At 35.9% G+C, this 10,614-nt stretch overlaps 1 protein-coding gene across 1 annotated transcript; it reads left to right on the forward strand.

Annotated features, from left to right (window-relative positions):
• The first annotated feature begins 3,792 nt into the window (after nt 1–3,792).
• Nucleotides 3,793–8,428, forward strand: LOC133291715 (adenylate kinase 4). The gene is made up of 6 exons (XM_061490020.1): nt 3,793–4,066; nt 6,747–6,892; nt 6,991–7,110; nt 7,252–7,419; nt 7,726–7,815; nt 8,110–8,428. The coding sequence occupies exons 1-6, from the start codon at nt 3,952–3,954 to the stop codon at nt 8,209–8,211; spliced, it is 741 nt and encodes a 246-aa protein (XP_061346004.1). The 5' UTR covers nt 3,793–3,951; the 3' UTR covers nt 8,212–8,428.
• Nucleotides 8,429–10,614: the final 2,186 nt, after the last annotated feature.

The following is a 10,614-nucleotide window of genomic DNA, read 5'->3' on the forward strand; positions in this document are numbered from 1 at the left end:
CCCAAAGCTCCGCCGTTAAAGGAGTGCAAGCACCAATATGATACTCAAAGCCTCCCAACCAAGAGCCATCATCAGATCTGATAATCCCACCACAAGCAGCCACCTCAGTATTCCTTTCAACTGCCCCATCAATATTAATCTTCACCCAATTTAACCTTGGAGGTTTCCATAAACTCATACGAGTTGGATGAATGCTAGTAGTAGCCATAGCCTTCCTACCCATGCAGTTACGAACTTCCTCTATATACATAGCAATTATGTGCGTTCCATGGGTTGGATGCTTGAAGTTAGTATCATGGACACTTTTGTTCCTCCATCCCCAAATGAACCAACAAGAGATAAAAAAGACATCACGCCAATCATCTGAATTACTTTGATTCCAAGCTTTCGAGATATTATTTTCAACCCAATCTCTAAGATCCAAGCTGTAGAATAAGCTTTGCCGATTAGCTGAAACCAGAGAATTCCAAACACTTCTAGTATGCTTACAATCTCTTAGAACATGGAGGTTTGTTTCCAACTCACCAGGACATATTTTACAATGACCAGATTCCCCACTCCATCTAGATGTGCGGTCTTTAGTAAGAAGGCGGCCATGCATTATGAACCACATACAAGATTTAACACGTTGAGGCCCATGCCATTTCCATATGGTAGTCCGAGAATTTTTCAACGGCATGAGAGGGAAACCAAGCATGTTATAATACGCGGTTTTAACTAAAGAGCAGCCAACCTTTTGATTTCTCCAAATAATGCGGTCATTTCCATCCGATGCGCTAGGAATGAGAGCAGCTTGGATCCTTGCAACAGCTTGATCATTGAGATATTGACGAATATAGGGAAAGTTCCATTGACCAGTATTGCTGTTCACGAAGGCACTAACAGGGAGATTCAACTCCAAACCAGTTGGAGTACGAGTAGCCAGAGAGGCAAGACACTCAGTTAAACCCAACCAATTGTCTGTCCAAAATAATGCATCATTACCGTCTCCAATCTCCCATTGCATTGCTTGAAGAAAAGATGGCCAAACACTACACAGATTTTTTCAGAAGTATGAGTCATATGCTTTATGATTTACTTCCCTCCGAAGATCCAAACCTCTCTTATATTTACTTGTTACAACTCGAACCCACAACGAATCGGGCGAAGTAAGTATCGTCCATGCAAGCTTGTGAAAGAAAGCCATATTTTGGACACGAAGGTTAATCACCCCTAAGCCACCCATGCTCTTAGGCTTGCAAATATTATCCCATGCAACCAGATGAGATCTCCTTTGACCATTTTTATCACCCCAAATAAAGGCACGCTGCAACTTCTCTATTTCATCACAAATGGCTACAGGAAGCAGACTGTGTTGCATTTGAAATATAGGAGTTGCTGAAATAACGGAGTTGGAAAGTGTAATTCGACCGGCAAAAGATAAGACCTGGTTACTCCAACCAAATAACTTGTGCCTAATTCTTGCAACAACATCAGCATAATGGTCTTTGGTTACTCGACCATATTTCATCATGGACCCAAGATATCTCCCTATATTGTGAGTTTGCTTGAAGCCACACACATTTGTGATATCATCTGCAATGTGAGCATCTGTATTTTTCGAGAAAAAAATACTAGATTTCGGAATACTAACCTTTAGGCCAGACATTGAACTAAAAGTCTCCAAGCAATCCACTATAACTTTGATTTGATCTAGAGAAGCTTCTGCAAACAACATCAAATCATCAGCAAACATCAGATGGGCTATCTTAGGACCTTTTGATCCCACGGAGATTGGCTTCCATCTCTTATTGTCAACCGCATCTTGAATGAGATGAGACAATTTTTCCATGGCTAGAACAAAAATGTAGGGAGATAAAGGATCACCCTGACGAACTCCTCTTGAAGGAAGGAAGTCACCTGCAATGGCTCCATTCCAAAGCACTGAGACCTTATCAGAGTTGATACAATTCATGATAATATTTGTGAACCAGTGTGGGATTTGAATTTCATCCAAAATTTTACGAACAAACTCCCAATTTAACATATCATAAGCCTTTTCCAAGTCGATTTTAATTGCCATGAAACACTTTCTTCCTCTCATTCTACGCATTGAATGGATCAGCTCTTGGGTGATGATGATGTTGTCCTGGATATGTCGTTTAGGAACAAAACTAGCTTGGAAGGGAGACACCATCTCTTCCATTAGGGGCTTCATTCTGTTAACCAGAATTTTACTGAGGATTTTATAAATGACATTGCACAAAGAGATTGGTCTGAGCTGCTTAGCACTTTCAGGTCTCTTTACTTTTGGAATGAGGACCAGAAGAGTCGAGTTCACAAGGTGAATCAGATTGGGATTCTGAAACATCATGTTAACATCCTTAATAACATTAGTCTTAATAAGACTCCAATTCTTATGAAAAAAGGCAGCTGGAAAACCATCTTCCCCTGGAGCTTTTGACCCATTGATACTAAAAACAGCTTTTGAAATTTCGTCATCCGAAAGATTACGAGTCAAATTAGATAGCAGATCATCGTGCAGAAGGGGCCAAGTAGTCTTTGATTTCACCCAATCACGATTAAGGACTTCCTCACTAAACAAGTTGCTATAGAAATCTGTTACCAATTGATGAAGTTGTCTAGCTTCCTTCACCCAAATCCCATCAGAATTTTTTAACTCAAGAATCCTATTCGAACTTCTTCGAGTAGCTGTTTTAATGTGATAGAATTTGGTGTTTCTATCCCCATCATTTATCCATTTCACCCTGGCTTTTTGAAACCATAAGATCTCTTCTTGTATGAGAACCGCATCAAGGTCCTTCCTAACCTCTTTTTCTCTAGATTGGAGAGATAAGTTGGTATGATAATCAACATGATTCTATAAATTTGTATTTACAAAAATTGAAATCTGAATTAGGAATTTAATTATAAAAGAAGAATAGTGGAATTTTAATTTAATTATTAAAACATGTTGGGAAGCGGGGCGGTCAGGCCTTCTGGGTCACCAGCTTGCAACCTTTAAATATCATCATTTTATGTAAATAATTATTTTTTTGCAAGGATTTGTGTCGTTAGTATTTTAAATTTTACAAATTTGTGTTTACAAAAATTAAAATCAGATTTAGGAAAAAAAATTTGGTATGCAGATTTAGGAATTTAATTATAAAAGAAGAAGGATGAAATTTTACAAATTTGTGTTTACAAAAATCAAAATCAGAGTTAGGAATTCAGTTATAACAGAAGAAGGATAAAATTTTAATTTAATTATAAAAATGTGTTGGTGGGCCGGCCCTTCGGGCCGAGACGAGTTTGTCACCGCTAACTATCGGCATGCAATAGAGTTTTATATTTATCCACAAAAAAGATTCTTATAGTCACATTTAGATTTTTATATTTTATCACAGAGATGGACTTTCATTTATTACAATCAAATTTAAATAATAATAAATAATTATTTTTTGCTAGAATTTGTGTCATTTGTATTTGAAATTTTACAAATTTGTATTTAAAAAATTCAAAATCAGATTTAGAAATTTAATTATAAAAGAAGAAAGATGACTTTTTAATTTAATTATAAAAATATGTTGGTGGGCCGGCCCTCCGAGCCGAGCCTAGTTTGCCACCTCTAACTATTAGCATGTAATAGTTCGCCACAAAGGGGTTTGCTTTGGTTCTCCTTTATATATATAAGAGATTAAAATTTCGAAATTATTAAAAACCTTATTTTAACTTCTTTCTGAAAAAAACAAAAAGAACTGTCATCAAAATGCATTGGAAAAAAAAAAAAAAAAGTAAAAAAAATCACCGAGCTATGTTTGAGGGGAGGGGGCAAGAAAGTGAGCTCTCTGTAAATCAAAAAAGAGAAGAGAAGAGAAATAAGAAAGAATTTTGCTTTGTCTGTGACTTAGACACGCAAACCTCATTGTGTGTGTGTTTGCAGTGAAGCCACTAAACAAACAAGGAAGAGCAATGGCAGCAAGTAGTGCACCTAATTTGGAAGATGTTCCCTCCATCGATCTCATGTCCGAGCTTCTCCGTCGCTTCAAATGCTCCTCCAAACCTGACAAGCGTCTCATTCTCGTTGGTATTCTCTCCCTTCACTTCCCATCTTCTTAGGGTTTTCTTTGGGATTCCACTGCTACCCTACCCAATTCTCTCTTCTTTTTATTTTCCCTTTAAAAATAATTTTATTTTTATTTTTATTTTTGTTTAAACTGTTCTAGTGTAATAATAGATAAAGAAGCACCGGGAAATTCGAGTGGTTTTAGTCCTGATGGCCCAAAATTAGTTTCTGGGTTGGAGGGTTCAGAGAATCTCGGACCCAATGACCTGATCTCTTCAGTTATTGTAGAAGGAAATGAAATAGAATCTCTTTCGTGGGTTCATGAATTTATGATTTTCAAGTGTTTTTTATTTTTTATTTTTATTTTTATATTTTGAGTCTTTGAATATGATTTTCCAAGTTGTGATTTTGGGTCAAGTAGTTACTTTTTTGTTGCTTGTGAACTGCTTTCTACTTGTCATTGCGTATGAGCTTCACTCTATTTGTGATTCTACACGTTGCTGTTTCTTAGAGGGTTTTTCTGTGTTCAGAAAAGTGCACATTTTTTTTTTTTTTATCCCTCTGGTAATTGTCGTGATCTAGATGGTCGAAACATGCTTTCGATAGAGATATAGTATAAGTAGGTGACGAAGCTTCTATCTTCTTTAGAGATATAATTATAATACCACCTTTACCCAACATATTAAGCTGCTTAAGCTTTTTGGTTCTGATTTCATATGGCTGTTATATGAAACTAGGCTGTGTTTATTATGACTTGATCAATGTAGGGTAGCATGGTTTCTTCAACAGTCTATTTGGTACTGAGATGTTAGTATGTTAATGGTCGTATTTTTCTGTGGTCTTTTAACTGTTTTGATTGGTCTGTCTTAGAGTTGTAATGCTGTTGGATTGCTAGACAATGCTTTCTTTTAGATACAGTTCCTTGTTTGTTGTCTTTAAAAAGGAAATATCATGAACCAACTCTTCCAAAAGTTTAAGTTGTTGGTAAAGGTACATGGATGGTTTTATATTATATCTCTAACCATGGTAAGAGCTTCATCACTGACTTATATTATATATCTAACACACACCCTCACACAACAGGCCTTTGGGTTTGAAGCATGGACAAATGTTGAAATTATAGAGAATTTGTTATAGGAGGAAGGATGCAGAGAATAATTGACAAAACAATAATATATATTGATATGATGTGATACAATAGTTAAAGCACTAATCCTTATTTAAACTCAGTAAGGGACCCTACAATAAGGAAACAAATTATGAAATATAAGCAACTAGGGAAACTAATCCTAAGATATCCTTCATGATACTCTAAGCTATTTTAAGATATCTTCTTCTCAATATTCCAATATTTTTTTTATTCTTTTTTTAGCCTAATTAAATCCCACAATTATAGCATCCCATAATTACATAGTAATTTCGTGCTTCTTTTGTCTTGTGTTCTTTATCGTTTATTACTTTACTGGTCATCATTCAACAATGACTGTTTACATTGTGGGTTCCATATTTTTGTTTACAATCAATACACCTAACTTGAGCTGTCTAGTTTTACTTTTAGGCGATAGATTAGAAAGTAGCAATGAATTTCTTATTGTGCGGTTAGATAATAATTCGCTAGTTTAGAATTATTTCCAACTTCTTACAACAATTCTGGATATGTTTTAGATGTATTCTGGCTTTATTGTTTGTACGATTAAACCATTCCCCATTAAACCCTGACTAGCGAGGGTGGGGTGAGGGCAATCCTTGTACACAACTTTACCCTTGCATATTTGTAAAGAGGCCGTTTCCTGGATTGGAATCTGTGAACTTTCAGTCTCAAAGGAGCAGCTTTACCATTGCTCCAGACTCGTCCTCTTTATTGTTTGTACGATTGTCTAAGCAATATTGGTTGAAAGACTTACCCCTATGACATAATTTTACGTAAACGTATCTATTTGTGTTTTTTATTTTTTATTTTTCTATATTTTGTTTCAACCAAGTGCTGGTGTTTTTCTCCCTGTGACTTTATCTTTGCTTTATTATCATTTGAAATTGGACTTAAGTCCAAGGATATGCCTTCTTTGTATGCCACATGATATAATTTCTGCCAATCAGCATTTCTCCCGAAATAATTCCTTTCTTTTGTGATGCAACTCTTTCTATTTGCAAGATTTAAACTTGAAGCACTGCATTTTGTTGCTTCTCTAAACTTTTGAATTGAGCTGGTTTATGTGACATGAGGTAGTATGTGAAATGTAATGTGTATGCTCCAGTTATAAACAAGGAGTTTCTTCTATTGTCATTCTTTTATGTCAATGACGTTATTCTTTCAATTTACAAATTAGAAACAGTGAAGCACAGTACTAATTTCTTCCTTAAAGTTTCAAATTCAATTGGTATGTGTTACAGTTACAGGGGTTAGTACTGTAAATTGTGATGTGGTTTCTCCCGTTAGAAATGAGGACTGCCTCACAGATTTATATGATTGTTTTGTAATGCTCTTGTACTACCATTATAATTTGATGTGCTTTTGTTTCTTACACTAACATTCTGATTACTCTACAAGAAATTGTTGTCTTCAGATAGGGTTATTCTCCACAATCCATATTTGACTTGGGGAGCACATTGAAGATACTTGTTTTTTTGAATTTACTGCTATATGTATGCAAGAGATTGAAAACTCCAATTGGAGTATAAACTTCAAAAATTGTTAATGCAGGTCCACCTGGATCAGGAAAAGGCACCCAGTCACCAATCATAAAGGATGAGTACTGCTTGTGCCACTTAGCTACCGGTGATATGTTAAGAGCAGCTGTGGCAGCTAAAACCCCTCTTGGTATTAAGGCTAAAGAAGCTATGGATAAGGTAAGGCCTTTTGTATACTATCTTGCATGAGGATTTACTGAGTATATGTGAACTTTCTATAGAGATTGCTAATTTGGCATTATGTTACGAATTTTCAGGGAGAACTTGTTTCTGATGAGTTGGTTGTTGGCATTATAGATGAAGCAATGAAGAAGCCATCATGTCAGAAAGGTTTCATTCTTGATGGTTTTCCAAGAACTGTGGTCCAAGCACAGAAGGTATTACATTGTTGGACATGGGCTAAATATTAGGTTGTGTGCCTATATATGCACACAAACACTTGTTTATCTGCACTTTTTTACATGCTGTTCTTGTGTATGCTATAAATATGCATTTTCTTTGTTTTCTTTTGCTTGCAGCTTGATGAGATGCTGGAAAAGCAAGGAGTTAAAGTTGATAAGGTTCTCAATTTTGCAATTGACGATGCAATCCTTGAGGAACGGATTACTGGCCGCTGGATACACCCATCCAGTGGCAGAACCTACCATACAAAATTTGCTCCTCCCAAGTTTCCTGGGGTTGATGATGTAAGTCTGCATCTCTCTTTATAAAAATGTTACTTGCGCAAATATGATTGATGCTTCATAGGGGACATAACATTATTGATAGTTAGTTAAAAGCTTTTATTATTTTCCGGAGTAAGAAAATAATGCTGAATATATAAGGCACTACATTTCATTGTTTTTAGATGTTTTAATTCTTTGGGATATTGTTTTTGAGGGAGCTACTGGTTTTAGTTGCTGGCCATACAGAAGCTTTCTTCAAGAGTAGCTATTGTTTTGAGGAAGTACTAGCTGTATTACAACTTTCATTGTCAAATTTGTCTTCCTTAGGTTACTGGTGAACCTCTTATTCAGCGCAAGGATGACACTGCAGCTGTTCTCAAGTCAAGACTGGAGGCATTCCACAAGCAAACTGAACCGGTATGATTTTTAATCAAAATGCATCAATTAAAATTTGAAACTTTGGATATAAAGTAGCAGTCAGCAAAAAATTTTTTGTCTAAATCCTTGATGATGTAATCTAATCTTTGTTTATGCGTGATTTGAAATTGATGTACCCTCCTTTTGAAGTTTAGATATGTTCATACTATCCTTCAGTCTAATTTTCTTAAGAGTAACTCATTCATCTAGTTTTGTATAAATGTGTTTTTTTTTTTTTTTCCTCGTCCTTTTCTGTCATGGTCTACTATTAAAAATTGTTCATTGAACATGCAGGTTATTGATTACTATTCAAAGAAGGGCATTGTTGCTAATCTTCATGCTGAGAAACCTCCCAAAGAGGTGACAGCTGAAGTTGAGAAGGTGCTATCTTCATAGAGTTCCTCTTGACCCCTCCAGTCCAGCTTGAAATGTAATTGTTTTGCCTCTAGAAACCTAGTTTTCTAATATTTATTTTAAAATATATTCTGAAATCCGCTGAAATTTCAACTTTTACTGATTTGTTCCGAAATGCAAATGCCGGCTGTTCTCAAACTCGAATTTGAAGAGCTACTTGAATGAAATAAAAGTTCAATTGAATTCAACTGTTACTTTTGGATATTTTTATATACTAGTTTAGTAGTTTTGCTTGAATGCCATACCCCTTAACCTTTGTTGGTGGTTTTGAATCCTTATTTAGACGGATTTTGACATTAATGAAGTTGCTGGTGAGTCCTTTATGAGGGAATGCTCTTGTTCCAATACAGCGTTTTTCGGTTGGTAGAATTTCAACAATGGTGGCTTACCACTTTATTAGGTGCTCGGAAGGCTGAACCAGTAAATAATTTTTTGTTTGAATTTATTCTTTCATTTTTTTTATGGAGTTTGCATTTGTCATTTAACATGACACAACAAACTTTCCTACACACAACATTTTGTGGGGTGTACACTTTTTGAAAAAAAAAGAAAAAAAGAAAAAGAAATTACGGCACGTAAAACAAATTTCTATAACATTACACAATCATTTTTCCTACAACATAACTCTTATAAAATCTTTTTTTTATTGATATAATCAAGTCTTTTTTGTTTAGTTTTCTCTACTTAAAATTTTTATATCCTTATTTTTCACTCAAATAATAAGAGTTTTGGACAAATTTGGAATAAGAAATGATTTGAACCGTTTAGAATTGACAAAAATTTAATAAGTTAATGGATTTTGTAAGAAGGGAAGTTAGAATTTTAAAGTGTAAAAAATGTGAGGCTTTTTTTTATTTCGGGTGAAATCTAATATTTTGATTGATGAACTTTGAGTTGAATAGGGCTTAAAACAGTTTAATCGATTAAGTTCCAATGGAACTTGATTTGTTCAACTTTGGGAACGGTGCGGGTTCATCTTCTTTGGCTAATAACAAGGAAGAAAGGAGAGAAAACAACACTGAGGAAGAGGCTTATTTTTGCAAGAGAGGGTTCAAGAATCCACAAGCTTTAGGAGGGCATCAAAATGCCCACAAGAAAGAGCGTGCACAAGTAAAGTATAGAGCTATTGGCTCTTATCACAATTTTTCCCGGAACCACTTTTGTGGCGCCTCTAATAATAGGCCGGCGCCTCCAATAATAGGCCATTAGGGATTAGGATGAAGTTCATGATTCACAAGCCTTACTATTATTCGACCCCACCTGGCCATGCCCCCCTATTTTTTCATTCCCTCTACTTCAGAATTCATATCCAACAAGGTTCCATCTTTTCGCCTTTGTGCCATGGAAGCCCATGGTTCGAATAATTCTCCTTCAGATCTAACTTCAAATTCCCATATGCAACTTGATTTCGTGAACCTCTCCACTAAGAATGATTCAGTTCCAATGGAACTTGATTTGTTCAACTTTGGGAACGGTGCGGGTTCATCTTCTTTGGCTAATAACAAGGAAGAAAGGAGAGAAAACAACACTAAGGAAGAGGCTTATTTTTGCAAGAGAGGGTTCAAGAATCCACAAGCTGATTCAGTTCCAATGGAACTTGATTTGTTCAACTTTGGGAACGGTGCGGGTTCATCTTCTTTGGCTAATAACAAGGAAGAAAGGAGAGAAAACAACACTGAGGAAGAGGCTTATTTTTGCAAGAGAGGGTTCAAGAATCCACAAGCTTTAGGAGGGCATCAAAATGCCCACAAGAAAGAGCGTGCACAAGTAAAGTATAGAGCTATTGGCTCTTATCACAATTTTTCCCGGAACCCCTTTTATGGCGGCGCCTCCAATAATAGGCCATTAGGGATTAGGATGAAGTTCATGATTCACAAGCCTTACTATCATTCGACCCTACCTGGCTTCAGGTATCGTCAAGGACATGGCGGTGGGTGGTCAAGGCAAGGTACCTTAAACCAATCTCGTGATAAGTTGAGGTTGGAGTGTTTGCAAGTACAGAGTGGTGCAAATTTGAGGTTATTGGAAGGTTTGCAAGCACATGGTGGAGTTGGGATTCAAGGAAGTGGTGCAACTTTGAGGATAGATAATGGTCATGGTGTTGTTAGACCTACTACCTACGTTGGGGATTCTTCTTCTACCCACGTTGCTTCCAAGCCAAAAGAAGAACCATTCAATGCTAAATTTCCTGAGCTTGATTTGTCACTTAGGCTTTGAGTTTTTATTCCAATTTACATGATAATTTGTTTTACCCAAGGTTTTATCCTCTAGGAGATAGTTATAATATTAAAATTGTATTTTTTTTCCTCTCTTCAGAAGCTATCTATTGATGTGAAAGTGAAAAGATACAACTTTAATATTACAATACTACCCGTAGTACATAGT

Source organism: Gastrolobium bilobum, unplaced genomic scaffold (assembly GCF_033153095.1).
Source record: "Gastrolobium bilobum isolate Gb01-03AN ecotype WA unplaced genomic scaffold, APGP_CSIRO_Gbil_v1 utg23028, whole genome shotgun sequence".
Taxonomy (NCBI): domain Eukaryota; kingdom Viridiplantae; phylum Streptophyta; class Magnoliopsida; order Fabales; family Fabaceae; genus Gastrolobium; species Gastrolobium bilobum.